This window comes from Phoca vitulina, unplaced genomic scaffold (genome assembly GCF_004348235.1).
Source record: "Phoca vitulina isolate PV1807 unplaced genomic scaffold, GSC_HSeal_1.0 scaffold17, whole genome shotgun sequence".
Classification (NCBI taxonomy): Eukaryota; Metazoa; Chordata; class Mammalia; order Carnivora; family Phocidae; genus Phoca; species Phoca vitulina.
Genome location: NW_022589720.1, coordinates 11,798,609 through 11,819,995, shown reverse-complemented (window position 1 = coordinate 11,819,995; position 21,387 = coordinate 11,798,609). Strand labels below are relative to the sequence as shown.

The following is a 21,387-nucleotide window of genomic DNA, read 5'->3' as shown; positions in this document are numbered from 1 at the left end:
CCGTACCATTTTGCACTCCCAACATGATACATGAGAGTTCCATTTGCTCGGTAACCTCCCCAGCACTTGGGTGCTTTTACCGTATTTTTACATTTTAGCCCATTCTAGTAGGTGTTTGGTGGTGTTAATGCACATTTCCCTAATAAGTAACGAAGGTGAGAGTCTTTTCATCTGTTTACAAAACACATAACTTAGAGTTATTTGTATTTCTATTATTATGTTTTGAAAAGATATCTATCTACGTTCTTGATACAAGCCCTTTATCAGATATGTATTTTGTAAATATTTCTTCCCAATCCATGGCTAGTCTTCTTACTTTTCTTAACAAGAGATTTGGAAGAGCCGAAGTTTTTCATTGTGAAGTTCAGTTTATGAATGTTTTTGTATGTGGTTTGTGCTTTCGATGTTATGTCTAAGAAATCTTTGCCTAATCTACAGTCACGAAGATTTTCTCCTATGTATTTATCTAGAAATATTGTGGTTATTACATTGAATCTACGATCTATTTTTACTTAATTTGTACACATGGCATGAAGTATGGCTCACGGGTCATTATTTTGTCCCAGCAACGTTTGCTGAAAATATTATTCCATCTCCATTTAATTACCTTGCCATTTTTGTGAAAAATCAATTGAGCATATATGTGAGGGTCTATTTCTGATTCTTTACTCTATTCCATTGATTTGTATGTTTCACCTGAACCACACTGTGGTGATTACGGTAGCTTTTCAGTAAGTCTTGAAATCAGGTAGTTTGAGTCCTCCAGTTTTGTTCTTTTTCAAAATTGCTTTGGCTATCCTCAGTCCTGTGCTTTTTCTTTTTCCAAAGGATGTTGATTGGGATTCTGTTTAATATGTAGACCAGTTTGGGGAGAATTGATATCTTAATAATGCCTTCTGGTCCATTAATATATCATACCTTTCCATTTAGTTAGGTCTCCTTTGAACTCCTAATGTTTTATAGTTTTCAACATTTTTTATTAGATCTATCCCTAAATAGCTCATGAATTTTAATGCTATTGTCAATGATGGCTTTTAAATTTCAATTGCCAATTTTTCACTGCTAGTATATATAAACACAATTGAGGACTGTAAAGGCCTTTGTATCCTGTGACCTTGCTAAGCTCATATAATAGTTCTAGTAGCTTTTTTACAGAATCTCTGGGGTTAGGGTGCCTGAGTGGCTCAGTCAGTTAAGCATCTGCCTTCAGCCCAGGTCATGATCTCAGGGTCCTGGGATTGAGCCCCACGTCTTCAGGCTCCCTGCTCAGCCGAGAGTCTGCCCCTCCTCCCGCTGGTGCTCTTTCTCTCTCCTTGTGCTCACTCTCCCTCTCTCTCTCAAATAAATAAAATCTTTAAAAAAAAAAATCTCTGAGGTTTTCTATCTGAAGTATCTCATCATCTGCAAATTAAAAAAAACCCTTTTTCTTTCCAGTGTGCCTACCTTTTATCTCCTTTACTGGCCTGACTGCACTGGCTGGAGCCTTCAGTACAGCTTCAAATAGGAGCAGTGAGAGAAGACACCTTGCATTGTTTTCGGTCTTAGGAAGGTGATGCTTGTTTTGTTCAATACTGCATACCCAGCACTTTGCACCATGCCTGGCATACAGTAGGTGCTCAAAAGAGGTTGCTGAATGAATTAAAACAAAGTTAGCTGATCTACATAGAGATTCAAATAACATTGGTCTCATTAATACCTTGTCCAACCACTGAATCTATGGAGTCACAAGTAAAATTATGTAATGTGTTGCAGGATATCATTTTGAAATCAGGAACCTTTTCAAATATAAAAATGCTCTGGTGGTAATACAGGAATTTAGGGATAAGCTATCTACTTGATGTGAAGGTGACACTGTGCTACATATTTGTCTGATGAATTAATACCTTAATTAATCAAATTAATAGACTCAATTAAAATGCAGTAACGAGAGAACTATTGTTTGTCTGCCTCTTCTCTGGGATAGTAAAGTCTGAGAAGTGACAAAACCTGATTTCTACATATTATCAAAATGCTAAGGATGTCCAGTCAGTACTAACCGTATAATGATAGTTATCAATACACAATGCCATCAGGTTACATAACTGACCTGGCAAGAGGCTCTGCAAATGTTTCATTCTCTAGCAATTATAGAAAAAAAAAATTTTTTTTAGAAAAACAAAACACAAAAAGGCATTATATATGGATAAGGCATATAGCTGTGCTCTGATTAAAGCTGTCTCAAATCCTTTCCTCAGAATAAAAGAGGAAACAAACGAAGAAAACCATGCATGACATGTATATGTCTGCTCCCCATAATTGTTTTCTTCTGATTTATTTTTATGTTTTCAACATTTAAAACATGAACGTTTCCAAAGCCAAAATTAGATTACAAAATACATTCAGAGAATTCCTTCTTCCATCCCTATTTGACCCTGTGCTCTTTCTTTCCCCATAGATAAGCATTTGAATAACTTTTGGACTATACTTCCGGTATGACTTGCTCACAAATATAAGCAAATACACATATGCATGCACAATCATATTTATATTTCTCTCCCATTTTACCCCCCTCCTCCCAAAAATAGCATGCCATTTCACAGTTTGGCACCTTGCTTTTTTTTACTTACCAAAATGTTCTGCAGATCACTCGGTATCAGCATGTTAGAAATTCTCCCCATTCCTTTTTGTGGTTCAACATTTTGGAAGCATCTGTGCGGTCCCTTTAAAAATATTAAAGAAGTCATTAAAAGTGAGAACTGTAACTCCTAGCAGAATATAACTAGCTATTTCTAGTTTATCTAAAGCAAATACTCCATTTCTGGACCATTTACCCATGTCACTCACCTCCTACCTCCTATCGTTGGGATGTGTTAAGAGTACAAAAACTGGCTTTGATCATTGGCCTGGGTAAATTGTAACGAGGCTTTGGGCTGGAATGACACAGACACTGCAAAAGTAAAATGTGCAGCTTGGGGGGAAGGAGACAACTTTTCTTCCTGCTCTCCGGAAGCTTGGATCTGGGCAGAAATCATGACTTCATCAAATAGAACAATATTCATATGAACAAAATTAAATAGCCTAGAAATCAGAGGCTTCCCCACACCGCATCCCCAATGGGCCGTGGGGTAAAATTGTACGAGGCTCAGATGTAGAACGATAAGGGTTGAACTTATATCTAGTCTATTTTTGGGGGGGGGTTTCCTACTCATTTCAAACCTAGACACCAATATCCAGTACTAAATCTTTTCCACTAGAACTATCTGTTAAATAAACTGGTTATGTGTGTAGATAACTCTATAAAGTCAGTCTTACACAAATCTTTATGACACCTTCTTCCAGATCCTGTCCATGGCTACAATTCAATCTGCCGCCGATGGGCACCTCAAATTAAGTAAATCTGAGTTATAGAGTTATAGAACTGGATGATTTTAAACATGACCTTTTATTCTGTCCTATGCAACAGATATAGGGGTAACTTGTACATAGTCATTTGAGATCAATTCCAGAAAAAAAGTAAGACATACATGTAGCTTTTAGTTTCTCTTTTTAAATTATCTTCCTCAAAAATTGGAGTTAATAATTTTAAACATCAACACAATGGTATATGGCTGGTCATTTATGAAATTATTACTGTGAAGAGTAACTTTTTCCATGCTTTGATATTAATGCCCACTTGAAATTCTGATGACATTTTGTAAATATTTTTAAAAACTTTTTCTTTTTATAAGCTGCTATATGCACATTGTGTTAAATATAGAAAAGTATAAAAGGAAATTAATCATACTATGAAGCTGTATCTAAACACTGTTAATAGTTGAGCACATTTTCTTCCAGCATTTTTTCTATATGTATATATTTTTTCCTTACACTTTTGAGTGTAGAGTCTGTAAATCTTGCAATGTCCTTTGATCAAAAACTCTATAAATTGAAGATAAAGCTGTACCCTCTGAAAGATAACACTCTGAATCCAATGTAAATGACTTTGTAATCTCTTCTTGGGTTCTGTGTAATTTAGAAAACTCCCCATTCATTATCATCACTTGTTTTTCTGGAGTTACCTTTTCAAACAACTACTAAGTTAAAAAGAGGAAGCAAAAGAGAGGCCAAAAACTCCCTTTGAAATCAGTTCTCTGATTTTGAGTCTTCGACAGAAAAAAATTATCAAATGTCCCATTAACTTTGCCACTGTGTGATTGAAATTCAGAGGCCTCTCTAATCTAAAAAGTGCTCTTTGCCCTAATCAAAGATGACACTATTCAATCATTCATTTAAAAAATACACTTTTAGAATACTCAAACAAGGATGGCGGCCTTTCATTGATTCACTGGAACTTTCTCACTATTTCTCCTTAAGAGGGAAGGCGTGTGTCTGCATTGACCAGCAGCAGCACCAGCAGCAATGTGGCGGGTCCTTGTCCAGAGACCAGCCAAAGCAAACCGGACTTGATGAGTATTGATCGAGGACCTCATCAACCCCACATTCCAGACAAAGGTCAGTGTAATTAGATTGCTTTGAGTAAAACGAGCCCACGGAAACCTAGAGTAACAGAATGGATAAACCCTAAGGTGATATTTGCTTTAGAAAAGAACTCCTTCCCAGAGAATTCCTTTAAATAACAAGCTCTCTTCGTATATATTAAATAAGATTTCACTATATTAAAACACACCTTTCAGAAACTTGCTATGGAGGAGAGTCCTATACACAAGTACTTCCTGTTTTGCTGCGAAGTCCTTTAAATAATATTACTTGACACCATATAACACAATAAATAATTACCAGATTTTCATGTTAATTATAGGGGATGTCATTTGGCGTTACATCAGAGCTACAGGGTGAATTATCTTCTTCTTTCTCAAGGCCTTGTATGGACTGTGTGGAATTTTAAAAGGTCTCTTAAAGGGCATAAAATATGGAAAACATTTAATCTTTTCAAATAAATTGTGAAATGCCTGAGACCAGAATGTTGAGGTCTCTAGCTCGCTATGAACACCAGCTTTACAAAGCTAAATGTGAGGTAATAGGTTCATTCCTAGATGCAAAATTACTTTATCGCTTTTAATAATAAATTACTTTAATTCATTATGCTAATTACACTTTAAAAGAATCATGTGCAAGGCGGAGGAGTGCAAAATCATATGAGCAGGATGGCTCTCCTTCAAAAATTAGAAATTTCAAGAGGGCAACAGTGTCGCGGATAAACCAAACACAGGTCCTTCCAAACGCTGGGTTTTGCGCCGGCTACGCGGGTCGCACACCCACGAAGCCCCCTGCACAGGAGGCTCCCCCCCACCCCCACCCCAACTATTTTCTAAGAGCAGTTTTTGGTTCAGGACAACATTCAGCAGAAGGGACAGAGACTTCCCACAAACGCCCTGCCTGCATGAGGCACTTTTCCCTCACAGGGCCTCAACCCTGCTGTCCCAGTGCGCTGGTGGAGATGCACGCTGGCTTCGCTGTCACGCCAGTCTTAAGTTTTAGGTAAAACACTCAGCACAGCTATTCTTTACCCTGAAATCACTGGGGCACGGTATAATAAAAAACAGTGTTTTCTTTCTTCTTTCCCCTTGTTTATCCAAAAGAGACAGACTTTTCGAGTTTGCTGTTTTACAACAGCGGTGCATTGAGGAGACTCTGGGCTCCCCGTTAGCAAGCTGTGCTGGAGGCAGGTCCGAGCGCTCCGAAGGACGGCGGGCCCGGCCTGGGCGCGTGCGGGGAGCGGTCCCCGCGGCCCTCGGCGCCTTTTCCCCTGGGACACCCCGAGAGTGATGCCCCCTTCGCTGCGACCTTTGCTCGGTCTCTGCGCCCGCCCAGAGCGTCACTCCATCTCTCCCGGCCCCTAGTTCCCCGGTGGGCCCGAAGCAGGCCCCCAGCCCCAGCCCGGGAGCTGCCTCCTCGGCCAGTCTCCGCGCGCCTGAGGCGGCCACCGGGGGACGGGGTTCGCGCGGCGCTCTCCCAGGGACAGCCGGGGGCTCCCGCTCCTTCGCAGCCCCGCGCGCCTCGATCTCTCCCCGCGCGTCCGCGCTCACGTCCCCCCGCTGCCAGGCTCGCACACGCCCCGGTCACTCCCGGGACTCCGAGGGGACCCCAGTTCCGGGCCCCGCGGGGCGGGCGACAGGGCCCGGTCGCCGAACCCGGGCGTCCCCGGGGCCTCCAGTGGCTCTGGGCCCCCGCCCCTCAGCTCCCCGCGGCGCCCCAGCCCCGCCGCTCCGCCGGCTCGCGCCGCCGCCCCTGGCCGGCCGGGGCACCGCAGCGAGTCCCACCCCGCGCGCCCCCGGGCGCGGCGGAGGCGGCGGAGGCGGTGGCGGCCCCGCGGACTGTGCGTGCGCAGCGCCCCCCGCGGCCGCGCCGAGCGCAGGCGGCGGCGGCGGAGGGAAGGAGGGCGCCGCCCGCCCGGCCCGCCCCGCCCCTCCCCAGCCCGCCGCCCGCCCGCCCCCGGGGCCGCCGGCGGTGTCCGCGCCTCCGCGCCCGCCCCTGATTTCCTCCGCACGGCGGCGGCGGCGGCGGCGGCGCCTCGTGCGCGCGGTTATTTATTTATTTCCGGGCCCCAGAGCGCTTATAATGGAGCCGCTGTCAGCAGAACCTACTGCTGCCGCCGCCGCCGCCGCCGCTGTCCCTCCTCTTTTTTTTCCCGGCAGATCTTTGTTGTGTGGGAGGGCAGCAGGGATGGACTTGAGCTTGCGGATCTCCTGCTAGAGCAGCCGCGCTTGGAGAGGGCGTCGCAGCCGCGAGAAGGAGCCGCCGCCGCCCCGAGGCCCCGCCGGACCCGGCCGCGGTCCGCCCGCGCCCCCGCTCGGCCCACTCGCCCCGCGCCTCCCGGCAGAGTCCCCTCGCGGCGGCAGATGTGTGTGGGGTCAGCCCACGGCGGGGACTATGGTGAAATTCCCGGCGCTCACGCACTACTGGCCCCTGATCCGGTTCCTGGTGCCCCTGGGCATCACCAACATAGCCATCGACTTCGGGGAGCAGGTAAGCCCCGGCCGCGCCCCCCCGTCCCCCGCCCGGCCCGGGCAGTTCCACCCTGAACCCCGCGCCCTGCGCCCCGCGCCCGGCTCTCTCTGCCTTGGCCTTAGACACCCGGGCGCCAGGGGATGAGAGCAGCGGGGAGTCACCTGCTCCGAGTCCCTTTTTATCCTGGAACATTTGGTTGGGCTTGCAGCTTGTCAAGGATGACTTTTCCAGCACTCCATTTCCCCCTCCCCCCAATTATTCAGCAGACTTTTCCAGCTCTCTCTGGAAAATGTTAAAAGACCAGAGGGTTTAAAGCTTCACCTATAGAAGGGTTTTTAGTGCACAGCAGGAGTATTATGTAATTTGTTATTATGTAAACCTCAGATCTGTAAGTAAAATGTAGTTGCTAATAGCTCAAGTGCTTGGTTTCTATTTATCCGGTGTTGGTGGTGATGGTGATGGCGATGATGGGGAGATTTTGTACTAGAATGTGTCCAAGTTGATTTTCCAGGTACTTCTAATTTTCTTTTTTTTTTCTGCCCAGGTATGAATTACGGGTGCCCAAATGTGTCCTGATAAGCCAACCGTTGGCCATCTCTAGTTTGGGGTCTCTCTCTGTCTTTTTTTTTCTTTTGGTCCACTAAAGAAGGGGAGCACATTTTTGTTTGTTGCCTTCTCGTCTGTTTCTTTTTCATGTTTTCCCCCATTTCTTTCCATGTGGCGTCATTGCAAATCCCCAGAGCTGCAGACTCTCCAGCAGCGGGGCACTGGTACTCTGCACTTTGCCTGTGGGAACCGTTTTCGCAGAGTCTCCAGCGGGATGCAGCTGCATTTGAAGGCCAGGGAGGGGATGGCGGTGGGGGGCAGTGGCCTGCCACCTTGAGGGGCAGGTGTGGGAACCAGACGCGGCGTGTGATGAGCCTCACTCCTGGTACTGTAGTACCTTACTTCTTGGCCTTTAAGTCGAGCGACTTCATAGAATTTTTGTATAGAAAATGCACCTATATAGTTGCGCACTTTTAGTTTTTAAAAACCCACTTTCAGAAGGGGGTTTGTTTGCTCTGTTTGATGAATATCTGCTTGGATTTGTCTCTCTGTACTCAGAACTTTTGATTGATGCAAGTCTGTAAGCTCACTAATGCTTAGCCCACATTGTAAGCTGCTTTTTACTTCAAATTGTCTTGCCAAGAAGTGTTCACAAGATAGTATAGTCTCTAGAGACCTTTGTCTGGTAAGCCAACTAATTTCCTTTGGTGAACTACTATATTTTTTCTGTTGCCACTTTGCTCACTAGGGTCCCCCAAGGGCGTCTCTGCTGCTCCGCCTCCTTCCCGCCCACCTTCCCGTCTTTCCTAATTCACTGGTGACTTGAGGTGTTTCCTATAATCCGTGGAAAGGTTCTAGGATCTGAATTTACTACACTGCCCTGCACATTTTAGATGAGTCAAGTGCTGTATGTTCACCTGCCCCTTTTACTATTTTAAGGCTTATTTTCTTGGAGCTACCCCAAAGGTTGTCAGAAAGCCCGCGGCTGCTCACCTGATCCCTTACCCCTGAACTGTTGTAGTGTCTGTGTGGGGGGGGGGGGGGAGAGAGCGCGCATACGCGAGAGCGAGAGAGGGAGAGAAAGAAAGAAAATTACATGGGATAACTGGTGAAGGTGAGAGTATTCTTTGTCGTAATTAAACGACCTGAAACGTACCATAGTATTGCCTCACATTTGCCTTGATATAATACCAGGCAGACATAACTAAGGATTTGATTTTAGTGTAAGGGAAAGGATCTCCTGAGGTCACAAAAGGGAGGCTAGACATAAGAAACATTTGGTTTATACATTTGGTTTATCCTAGTGGGTCTAATAATGCAAACGCATCCTTGAGACATTGCTAACCTTTTAACATTGCTAATTATCATAGCTGACGTAAGCAAAGTACTAGAAGAGTTGTCTCTTTGCACAGAAGTTTTATCAACAAGTGTTGTTTGAGGCCCTTATCCCTTAAGTGCTGGTGTGTTTATGAGGTTATAGGCTGCCTGGTGGTAGAGATAGTTTGTCAGAGTTAGGGGGGAAGGAGTGGGGAAGGAATTGATAGGTTTCCAGAACCTTCTTTTGCCATCTGGTATCAGATAATTGTTTTGCAAAATAGTACAAGGGTAGAGGGACAGAACTTACATTTCCTTAAACTGAAGGAAAAGAATTACAGTAGGAGTTGAAGAGTGACCTGGTCACATGTGGGTAAGAATAGAAGTGCATTTTCCCCCAACTGCCTTAAAATACGACAGAGAGGAGGAAAATGAACCTATTTGCAAAAGTAGGTCTACTTTAGACTTCAGAAAATATTCTGCTCTTGACAGGGGTTTTTAATCGTGTTTTAGACAGATGGACACGTGTAGGTCTCTACCATTCTTTCAGAGTGGGCAGGTGTATTACCCCGTGCCTTGAGTGAACAATCCTGCATATTTCAGTAATTTACTCATCTTAAAGTAGAGGGGTAACAAAGGGGTACAGAGGTCAAAGGTCAAAGCAGCACTTGGGTCCCATGCCCTGGAGATGATCAAGAAATGCAAAATGCAAAATTAAAAAATAAAACATCTCATTAGCTTTTAAGTCTCTGACTTGTCAAGAACAAAAGATAGTAAAAGATGAGGTTTTTTTTTATGGTTATAAACGTCTCAGTTTGCTGTTTCTGTACAAAATGTGGATAGAACTTTTAAAATGGAAATCCAGCTATATACAGGATTCCATTGAAATTTGAATAAACAGCACATATGTGATTGTGTAAAAGAATTACATATTCATAAATTATCTCAGAGCTGTCAGTGTATGTGGGGAGGGGCTAGGAAGAAGCCTGCAATGATTCATCCAGAGCCTCCTGATATATGAACATTCAGTTGTATATAGATTTCCCTATAATTTTATGGCTCAGTCAGGGAGGAAACCCAAATATTATCTTGTTATTCTAACAAGACTAACAAAACCTATTATCACATTTTAAATTTTGGCAGTGGGAGTAATTTGGGGGGACGAGGGAGGGTTGAGTCCTACACGGGGGAGAAAAGCTATATGGCATAGAATAACCTGCTTTTTAATATTAAACAAAAGCACCATGGGAACAATGAGAATCAATCCATTATTGCAGAAACTAAAATAATGTTTGTAGAACCCTGTAGGTGCATAGTACACTTTATGATAATATCTAGAATTATCATTTTATCTCTATTTTTACAGATTGAAGTGAGGAAAGACTGAGAGGTTTAGGCAAGTGAAGTCACTTGTCCAAGATCACACAAGTATTATGGGGCAGAGCCAGGATTCAAGCCCACATCTGCTTCGCCCTTGGCCATTCTGCTCTCCGCCTCCCCCACTCGGGCCCACCCACTGAAATCCACCCAGGAGTTCTTAGAAATTTAGGAATAAGTTTCTGGCTTTTCTGATTACCAGCTTGGGCTTAAACTTAATCTTCGCTGTCAAATTTTGAATTTTATGAGGTAAGACAATCATAAAAAGGGCCCTCAGGACCCCAGGATTGTGATCAAGAGATTCACAGAAGAACCAAATTATACAGATAATTCATAGATAAATCAACAGTGTATCTTATTTTGCCTTTGGTTAAAAGGGAGGAAAAAGATAAGAAGCAGCAGATACTTCACAATAAAATTTTTAGAAATTATTTACTCTTTATCACTAGAGCACTGCAAATTGCTAAAATAGATTTTGAACAATGTATTTCTTTAAAGTATCTGCATATGTCCATGTTGTCACCATGTTCAAAGGACTGTTATTTCTACTTAAAACTAAACTTGGTACAAAGTCCCTGAATTCCTTAAAAGCCAAGTTCACCAAATTATGTAGAATAAATCAGTGAACTTTGCTTCAGGGTACTTAATGGCGCTTAAAGTGTTAAATTCAACTCCATTATGAAGCCTTCAAAGGAGTAAAGAAGGTTGAAATTGTTCTCTAAACTTAGGAAGAAATGTGTTCTGCCCAGTGTCAGGTAATTCACTCTCTCACCCCAAAATGATAACTGTGGGTATTTCCGATTGCCCTGAATGATTCACAGAATCTGGTTGGGTCCAGTACAATAATTCAAAGACCCAAAGTTTTTAATGTGTGAATGAAGAGCTTTGTATATGGATTGTGACAATTGGTAGAATAAGATGGGTAATAGGAATGTTAAGCCGTTTCTAACTTAGGGATCCTAGTGTTAGGCTTTCACAATACAAGGGTCTCAAATTACTAATATCACAAAATGGAGAAAAAGAAAGGCCCAGGAAAAATAGTTTAATAAATGTCCTTTTTGTCTACTAAGTAAAGAAATACATCCCCCCTCCCACCCCAGACCAGGAGGTACAAGAATGAAAAAGGGTGAGTGTCTGACATTGGCCACTGATGGAAGAGACTCCCCAGGCCGAGCTTGCCTTAAGTGATAATAAAACTGCCCATTGTATGTTCCACTTTGCAAAGTACCTAGAGACAGAAATGGCAACCTCAAGCCAAGTTTCCAAGCAACCATGGGGGGGGGGGGGGGGAGTTCCCTTCAATTTATTCAATATTAATGGAATAGACTTCAAAATGCCATTCATTGTTTTCTAATTATAAAAATAATATATGCTAACTGTCAAAAGTTTGGTTAAGTATTTAAAAATGGAGGGAAAAAGTAAAAATACCTCTGATTCCACCCTGAAGAAAAAAACTTTAACATTTTGAATATCTCCTGCCAAATTTTTTCCATCATAATTGAGGTATGTATATGTTTCACAGAACACAGAGGCATTTTTCCCATATCACTTGCAAGTATTTAAGTATGATTTTAAATAGCAGCGTAATATTTGATTATACAAGCATGCTGTAATTCCCTTTGCTGTATATTTCCTTTTTTTGTTGTTGTTCTTTTATTACTTATCGAGTACCTACTTTTTTTGCAATGGTATTTATTTTTTATTACTTTTTATTATAGAAGAATAGTTGGCATACAATGTTATATTAGTTTCAGATGTACAGCATAGTGATCAGACAATTCTATACCTTACACAGTGCTCACTGTGATAAATGTGGTCACCATTTGTTACTGTACAAGGTTGTTACAATATTATTGACTATATTCCCTATGCTGTGCTTTCCATCTCCATGACTTATTTATTCTCTAACTGGAAGTCTGAACCTCATAATCCCCTTCAACTATTTCTTCCCCGATTTGTTTAAATGCTGAGGTTTCTTGTTTCCTGCGATATAAAGTTTCAGTGAGCATCTTTGTGTAATAAGCAGATAATGCGTTTTTTCTGACTGCCTTGGGCTTTATGCCTGGCGTAATTTGGTACCTCTTTCAGTTTCTCGTTCATACATAGAAAATGAGGTCACTCTTCTCTGGCAGTCCATATTGAGTCAAGGACACCGTGACCTCCTTAGTCTAACTGATACTCTGTTCTCCATGGTGTTTCCCAGTTCTCTTTAGATGTATATCTACGTTTAAAGTACCTCTCTTTCGATGCACTTAGGTAAGTAGATTACTTCTAGAGCCACGGAGGTATAATCCTGCAGCGGATTTCTCCACTTATTTATTTCTTGACTGGTTTGATGACTAGCCTAACTACTGCTTTGTCAGAATACTTCTTCCCAAGCATATCCTTCAAAAGATAATTGAAGTCTTCATATATCAAGACAATATCTAAGTCTCTTTCTAGGAATCCATCACATTCTTTGAAAGCAGTGAGTCCCGAGTCATATGGTTCATGGTACCATCTCACTTTTTAGCTGTGACAAGCCCAGTGTATATGAGTGCTCAGTAATGTGATTTCCATGTCTCCTTACTCTCCCTTGTCTGACTCGGGGCAGGTTATGTTGGGATGGGAGGATGAGAGACGCCACATGGAAAATCATTCTTCTTTAATGTCCTATGTGAGTTGGAATAAATAAACCCTGTGAAACTCATACTACAGTGACTTGGCTGATGCCTACATTTTAAAAAGTCTGGTATTTTTTCTCACCTGAGACTCTATGAGTTGCTGTGGAGACACAATAGAAATAAGGAAAACCCTGTTTTTCTGCAACAATATCTGGATATGAGCTGCCTACATGAGTGCATTTTTTTTTTTGATAACAGAAGCTTATCCCTTAAAATTCAAATCATTGGTTTTCTTTTTCTTTCTTTAGTACGAGAATTATCATTGCTGAAAATACGTATCGCACATCTGTCCACCTTATTAAATAAATGCAGTATGCAAAACACCATGTAACATTTTTTGGTGTCTTGTAAATACCTGTTGTGCTGGGCAGTCAGGGATATCTGCTGACGGGTGGTAGTCAAAATACTTAGAGTTTGGCACTGACCAAGACAATAAAAGTAATAAAATAATAATAAAAATAGCTAACACACGATGAGTACTTTTTAATTTCTTGCTTCGGATCTGCCCCAGGCCTAAGAAACTAACGTTTACAAGAATTCCATGAAACATGAAGATTAAATCATTTTGGAGGCCTCCTTTGGGAAAAAGCATATACACTTCGTGACACTTGCTTTCCTGCCCTGCGCTGATTTTGTTTCTGTTCTGGAGACATTCTAGAGTCAGTGTCAAGCAAGTGATCGTTGAACAAGGGAAGCATTGCCGTCTTTGACATGGCCCGGCCCTCAAATTACTTAGATTCTGGTTAAGAAAACATACGTGAAACACTTCTGCAATCGGGGGGCACCGATATATAAATGTGTATAATTGCACAGTGCAGTTAATGATGACACACGCAAGGTGCTCAGCAAATGCAGGAGAGCGGTAAGGCTGTGCCCACTGTTCCGAGGTAGCTGTCTTTTGGCTGGGGTCACCCCCTTGCCTCCTCTTCTCTAAAAGCCCTTGTCACCGAAGTGGGAAGCACCCCATCTGCAAGAGTGAATATAGAGTCACAGTATAGGTAGATTAGCAGACTTCATAGTAAGCCATACAAACTTGGGGTTTCTTGTTGTTTGTTGTGTATTTGTTTTTTCCATGGTTTGGGGATCATTCAGCTGCTGTTCCAACCAAATACCACTCACGGTGCTAAGGGCAAATGAGCTTAAAATGACAAAGAGGACAGTTGTCTCGGTCAACTAACTGACCTGTGCATCACAACTTTCTGTTGCTTCTGTGTGATTGCTCCTTTATACCAAACATGTTCTCGAAGTCCATCCTGGGAAGGGTGAAAACTTGGTTATTTGTCAGGGCCAAGGGGGTAATTTTCTCCCCCGGATAAGGAGTTATCAGAAACCATCTGCACATCTGGTTCAGGAAATGCCCTGGGGTTTCTAGTTGGGGGAGTACATTTTGGTGTCAGTTAGCTCACAGGTCCTTGCTGGGTTTTGCATTTTTTATGGTATTTTGATAGCATTAGATGGGCCAGGCACTGTTAGAGGATTGCCTTTCTGTAAAGATGGGTTTGGCGCTGCAAATGCGCAGCCCGCCTCCTGACGTCAGTAGACCTCACTGTCCCCAGCCTCAGGGTGGAGGAGGGGCTGTGTGTGGCTCCTCATCCTAGAGCGGAGGGGCCGAGAGGCACCTGTGCGCACCTCCAAGCACACGCTCACCAGCACACTTCCTGTGCCTCGTTGGGACGGAGACCACGGCTGGCGGGGGGGCCCTCTGACTCAAGGCTGGGAGAAAACTGAGAGCAAAAGTGGGAATCCTTGGATAAGCAGTTGCAGAGGTGACTGGAAAGGAGAGGCTGAGGCCCCTCGGGACATTTAGCTGGAATGAAACGGCTGAAAAGCAGAATGTCTGCTGGCAGGTTAATGAGACTTTACCTAGGGAGCCAGGTGAGCTGAGGATGGGAAGGGGCCACCGTTGGCCTAGTGGCTGGGATTTCCGAGGATGTGAGAAGTAAAGGTCGCTTATTTTGTGAGAGACCCAAAGAGGACTGGTTTGGGTCCAGAAGCTTCGAGGGTCAGTAGTCCTATGCCAGCATTTATGGCTGTGAGAGCCGGTCGCTCCAGGTTACTGTCTTAACTAAGTGATCATGAGTCCATGTTGAGAAGCTTTTCAGAATCCCTGCTGTTTCTTAAAAATATAACATTAAGTCTGGGGAAGTATCTGAGCCTCTGACTGTCCTTTTTACGATTTGCCACGTGGCTTCGGTGGGCCTGTTCTGTTTTCAGAGCTGCCTTTAAGACGATAAGAAGTTTGTATGCTCTTGAATGCTGCTCCATAAACAACCCGGAGATCTGTTGGCCACTGGGCCGTGCATTTTAATAGAGGGGAATAATAGTGCAGAGAATCTAGAACAGCAGATTACAAAAAAAAAAAAAAAAAAAAGTTGTCTCACATCTGAGTGCTTTAAATGGCCTGGCAGGAAATTTGCTGTGGCTGGGACACGGAGGCCTCCCACCATATGTGGCCTGAATTTGACATTTTATAAAGACAGACTGGGCAGAGGACAGTAACAAATAACCATGCTTAATGAGAAAGAGGTAACATTCGCCTCCTCGTGAGTCTAGCCGAGCCCAGTGGAGAAGCAACCAGAAAGGCATCTTGCAGCCAGCTGGATCCGAAATAAGGGAGTCAAAGTGTGTCTTCTCAGCCCCAGATTTCATACTTGAATGTGGTTCCCCGGTGCACTCTTGGAGACCTTGTTTTTCTTGAAAATGGGTCACGGTGCCTGTCCCCTCCCTTTTTAGCTGCAGCATTGCATCATCTGGACCTGACAGATAGTCAAGATGTATCTCCTTTCTACTCCCACACAAAGGGACATACCTTTGGGTGTTACACCACCTGGGCCACACACCGATGGGGCTGTTGACCAAATCTGGGCAGGTTCCCTGGCACAAGTAGTTAGTCCACCGTGTGTTTACCAGACATCCCAAGACGTGGTTCAGCAGTGAGGAGGAAGGAGCTGGGACTCACAGGGGCAGTGGAGACCCACTGAAGGGCCCAAGGCAGACAGAGGCAGCAGAGGATCAGCACTGAGCTGCAGAACCACCTCTGTTTTTCTAGAATTCTTATTTACTCAAGTTCCTTCTAGGCTTAATGTGACTTCTTTCAGAAAGGGTTCTGGCAAGCCTATTTTTCATTTCTTTTTAAAAATCAAGGTATAATTTACAGTGAAATGTACAGGTCTTAAGTGTACTGGTCCATGAGTTTTGACAAGTGACAAATGCATATCTGTGTTACCCACACCCCAGCCAAGGTATGGAACATTTCCCTTGGCCCAGAAGATTCCCTGGTCCCCCAGGGCCAACCACTATCCTGGTTGCTGTGGCAAGCCTTTTTAAGTACTCATGCAAAACGACACATGTGCATTTGGTCCCAGATAACTGAGTTTGGGGCCACTAATTGTTATTACAGCGTGTAGCGCTCGGTATTCTTTCTTCTTGCAAACTTTGGCTTGATATTGTAGATTTTTGTAGGTTCTAGCTAGGTGGAGAATTTGGCTTTCTGTATAAAATAACTTTTTTCCTTGGACTGTCTGGTGGTTTTAATTCTTCTGATGGTATGCATCCTTCAATTATAAGAACTGCTGATTGTTTTGATGTTCAGACATGATAAACATTCAAGTCTGATTTAAAAGGTAACAGAACAAAATGTGGTAGACACATACAATGGATTCTTCCTCAGCCTTAGCAAGGGATGGGATCGTGATGTATACCCCCACATAGGTGAACCCTGAAGACATGCTAAGTGAAAGAAGCCAGACACAAAAGGACGACTAGGGTATAATCCCACTTTAGATGAGGTGCCTAGAATGTCAAACTCCTAGGCAGAAAGTGGTATAGTGGTTGCCAGGGTTTAGGGGGAGGGAGCAAGGGGCAGTTAGCGTTTAATGGGTTCAGTTTCAGTTTGGGATGACAATGTTCTGGAGATGGCCCGTGATGATGGTTGCACAGTAATGTGAATGTTACTTAATGCCACTGGGCTGTATACTTAAAAATGGCAAAATGATATTTTTTATGTTAGATATATTTTATCAAAATAAAAAAAATTTTTAATTAACATCAAAAGCTGCTGGGAAAGCCTGTGGCTTTTGAAGAGGATTGGTCTTCTCAAAAAAACAACATGTATTAATTTTATTCTAGTTATATTCATTTTCACTGTAAAGGGGAGGGAAATCAATAAATTTTTGAAGAAACTAAGAATCCTGTGCAAACCCAGCCCCCAGAGGTAGCGGCTGTAGCTTATTTCACCACATGTTCTTCCCACCTCCTTTTTTTTTTTTTGGCATGTATTTTACAAACAAAATTGTAACCTCTTTCCATTTGCTATCATAAGCAGTTTCCCTTTAAGTATTCATCTAACACGTGATGATGAATAGCTTCCGCATGTTCTCTCACATAGATATGCCATAATTTATTCCCTTGCAGTCAGATGTTCAAGTTGGTTCTGTTTCGTTCTATTATGAATAATGGTTGGCAACTTTTTTTGGTACAGAACTCTTTGCACACATCTGATTATTTCCTTGGATTAATACTAGAAATACTCGCGTACGTGTGCCCGCTTTCCAGGCTTCTGCAGAAAGTTCCAGTTTGCCCCTGCAGGTGCCACACATGAATGTGCGTGTCCCTGGCCCCTAGCAGGCAGGCCCTGCCTAGATGCTGTCTCACAGCCCAGTGGCTCCCGCCACCAGGAATCTCCACGGGAGTTCTCTCAAAGCCACATGGTGCCCAGCTCCTTCAAATGATTTCTTTTATTAAAAGCATTTTGTTTAATGCTGAGAGATCAGTTCAGTTTTTCATAATGCAACACTTTTAAACTGTTGCAAGACTCTCATTCTTTTCAGTGGGCAGGTTTTGGACCAAATCCCTACTCTGCAGGGGGTTGGACAGAAGCACAGGGAGGCAAAGGATTGTGTTGGCTTTACTTGCATACCGTTGGGAAAATACCTGTCCCGGCAGCTTTCAAAGCAGAGAGAAGTGTTTTTTGGTTTTTTTTTGTTTTTTTTTTTAAGATTTATTTATTTGAGAGAGAGAGAATGCTTGGAGGGGAGGGGAGGGGCAGAGGGAGAGAGAGAATCTCAAGCAGACTCCTCTCTGAGCAGGGAGCCCGAAACAGGACTTGATCCCACACCCCTGAGATCATGACCTGAGCCAAAATCAAGAGTCAGACGCTTAACAGACTGAGCCACCCAGGCGCCCCAAGAAGTGCTTTTTTGATGAGTTCAGTGATGCTCAAGAAGTGTGCTTCCTAAAACTTCCCAGGTGAACACCTGGGAGAGGAGAAAAAGTTACCTTTCTAGATGCCAGGCCCTGCCCTCAGGCACCTGGCATGCACCGTGGGGGGTCACCTTCCCACTTCAGAGATGAAGGGATTGAATGAATAGCTGTGCCCTGTGTCATTCAGCCCCTCGGGGAAGCAGCCAGGCTCCTGGGACTGATGGCTCCTGCTTAGTCTCAGAGGAGAATATTTGTGTTGACCGAGTTCTAGGGAAATGCAGAGCTAGTGATATTTAGGGGAACTGGAAGAGAAAGTGTTCTCTCTTTCCTACCACCCTGACTATGGCTTCTCCTATTTAACCTGGTCTCCTGGCTATTTCAAGTCTACCTTGGAGAGCAGAGAGGGGAAATGGTTCACACTCATTCGGAGGCGCACTGAGTTCCTGTGGCTTCTTGTTTCTTCCACATTACGCCTGCCCAGTAGTTTCTGGTAGTGCCACAAGCCGACCACAGCAAGGTTGAGAGAAAGGACACCCACTCCTGACAGGATCCCTGGATTTTCCCTCCATCCCTGTACCCACCGGCTCTGTGACCTAGAGCAAAAACCTTGACCTCTGTGGGCTTCAGCCTTCCCAGCTGTCAAACAGGGAGAAAGGGTTTGCATACCTTCGTTTGGAGTGTAGGCCAAACAGAGTCTGGACACAAAAGTGCTTTGAAAAGTATGAAGCGCTGCATGTGTCAGGGGGAGTATTGCTAAGACTTTGAGCCTGGCATGCTGCTGCTACAGCTGTTTATTTTTACAGTCTTGACTAGCTGACTTTTCCTGATACTGATTCCGTGACTTGCAGTAGGGGATTTCTTAACCCAGAGCCAGCTGGGTTAGGACAGACAGAAGCATGCTGAAGGCTGATGCTGGAAACACTTGGACTTTACAGCATGGGTGTCAGCAATATTCTTGTTGCTTTTTTTTTTTTTTTTTCCACTTTGAGGAAAAGACACTGCTGGATTTTCTCAGTAGTTTTTTTTTTATTTATTTATTTTAGTTGAATTGCTGGGATTTAGATAACATGTGCTTTTTGAAATGATAGGTTACATTTACTTTGAATTACAGGCTGCTGTTTGTCACAGACTTGGAGGAGGATGGCTACATATCCCATTGACCCCCTTCTCTAATTCAGACTTCCAAGTGGGACCAGGCCTTTCTCAGTTTTGTTGACAGTGATGGCAGTGACCCACCAGGGTGTTTACTGAGCTAAAGTACGGTGGGTGCTTCATGAGCCGGCAGTTGTAACCTGTTTCTCCAGGTGCTTCCTATGCTGTTCCAGAGTGTTTTCCCTATTAAATAATGGGGAATGTGGAACACAGAGGGCAAGAGTGTTCATGAATGTGTTCATTCAACAAATGTTTCTTGGATACCTACTCTGTCCCAGCGCAGTGCTAGTCACAGAGGACAGAATAAGAAAAAGGATGGACACAGTCCTTGGCTGTCAGTGATTATCCCACAGGATAAGCAGACGGGCAGGCACTTTCTACAGAATGTGCCCTCCTCTGGGATGATCTCTGCGATCTTGTAAGATGAACCTTTACCTTTAAGGGTCAGGGAAGCTTTCTGATTGAGCTGAGACCTAAAGAGGATAGTGTGTCCCTATTCTGAAAAGCAAGGGAATTCCAGGTGAGGAATGACAGATGCTTCCTATGACTTGAACAGGGAGCCAGACCAGGAGGGTGCAGGGGCAGGACCACAGGGAGAGCAGAACCCAGACCGGCAATGTTCCAGTTTGGCCTTGATCCTGAGAGCAGTGGGAAACTTTGAAGGGTTCCTAGGAGGGGTGTGGTGTGCTTGGATCTGCATATCTGAAAGATAATTTTGGTTTCAGCAGGGCTAATGAATTAGAGGGAGGTGAGACCAGCGGGAAGGAAGCCATCAGAGAGGTGGCCTAGAATAGGGCTGGGGCGGGCAGGGAGAACCTAAAGGAAACACCTTCTAGAATCCCGTGGGCTTGGCCACGGACGAGATGGGGTGGGAGAGGGCCGCCGGATGATGATGCCACCAAACATTACAAGAGCTGGTTTGGAGTGAAGAGAACAAGTTCCGTCGCAATCATGTTCATTTGTTAATAAGTTTAGTGAAATGTTTGAAATCGCTTGCCTGAGAGAGAATACAAAATATGGGTAATGGTGGGAGCTACAAAAATATCTTGTCTCTGTCTAGCCTTCTGTCTGTCTGTCTCTGTGTGTCTCTCTCTCCCCGTTCCTCCCTTTCCTTCCCTTTTTTCTTCCCTCCTTCTCCTTCCCTTCCCAGGACAGCTTGGTTACATCCTTTATAAGTGAGAGCTGTTGGCATTTTTACCTCAATGCAAATGCTATGAATATTCATCTTTCCTTCAACATGTAAAAAAATGCTTTATTATAATACAGTCTGTTTCAGCCACTTGCCTTAATGAAATAGTGAGGGGGAAAATTCAACATTTCTGAATGTTTGGCATTGGAATCCATGAGGACTTTGGGGGAAGGAGATTTGTCTGCATCATCATGGTGCTGCGCTAAGGATAAGATTACATTTGCACCAGGTGCCTGGTGACAGCAGAGAGATGCCATCTGGAATTAAATTTGATGAGGCTCCCTAGTTTGCTCTTCCTGTATATTAAATGTCTGCTGGGTAAACAGTAGGGAGTGGACTAACCTTAGAGGGGTTCCTGTTAATGGCTTTATGTTTGTTTATCTGTTTTTTAGTATTGTCTAGAGCTTACAGTCTGTTTATAATTCACAAAATGCAGTAAGAATACATTTTGCTATAGAAATATTATGAATTGTGGCTGGGTTCCCAGGCCATTCCACCAAAGTAATTTAACCCTTAGTGTTACTAAAATATTATATTATCTGCAGCGAGGACTAGTAGAAAACCATGCTGTTAGAATAGTAGGAATTGGGGAAAGCAGTAATGTTGAAAAACGTCATTTGTCTTAATTAACTTTAAGAACAGTTGGTTTGGTAACAATGTAAGAAAGGTCATGGCTGGGAGAGGGGGAGGTGGGTGCCCCCCACCATGGACGTCAGGTTAACTTAAAATCAAAGCATGGGAGATATAGTCAGTACTATTTAATTAAATGTCTGGTGGCAGATGGTAACTAGCCTTGTGGTGATCAGTTCACAGTGTATACCAACGTCGAATCACTGCGTTTCACATGAAACCAATAAAATATTGTACATCAATTATACGTCAGTCATTAAAGAAAATAAAAGCATCTTCTGGATGCACGTGACTCATCAACTGTGATTACAGTAGCTTGCTGTGTTTTCTAGTGAGTAAAATTTTGTAACACCTACCTGTACCTATGGATTTAGGCTTACCTGTGCT

The 21,387-nt window shown here is 43.6% G+C and overlaps 1 protein-coding gene and 1 long non-coding RNA gene across 3 annotated transcripts in view; one reads left to right on the top strand and one right to left on the bottom strand.

The window, feature by feature from the left end:
• The window catches only part of LOC116639218, a 72,597-nt gene extending 64,086 nt beyond the window's left edge, over positions 1 to 8,511 (bottom strand). Inside the window, exons 1-3 of one of the 2 annotated variants that reach the window (XR_004300779.1) lie at positions 7,089 to 8,511; positions 2,607 to 2,699; positions 1,400 to 1,629 (exon numbers count right to left, since the gene is read on the bottom strand). This is a non-coding gene — a long non-coding RNA (uncharacterized LOC116639218). Of the gene's footprint in view, positions 1 to 1,399; positions 1,630 to 2,606; positions 2,700 to 7,088 lie in introns of those variants that run through there. The other variant, XR_004300778.1, reaches the window with a different exon arrangement.
• ANKH (ANKH inorganic pyrophosphate transport regulator) overlaps positions 6,472 to 21,387 on the top strand; it is a 129,521-nt gene continuing 114,605 nt past the window's right edge. Inside the window, exon 1 of the mRNA XM_032415390.1 lies at positions 6,472 to 6,945. Coding sequence (XP_032271281.1) covers positions 6,850 to 6,945 — 96 coding nt within the window. The 5' untranslated portion in view covers positions 6,472 to 6,849. The remainder of the gene's footprint in view (positions 6,946 to 21,387) is intronic.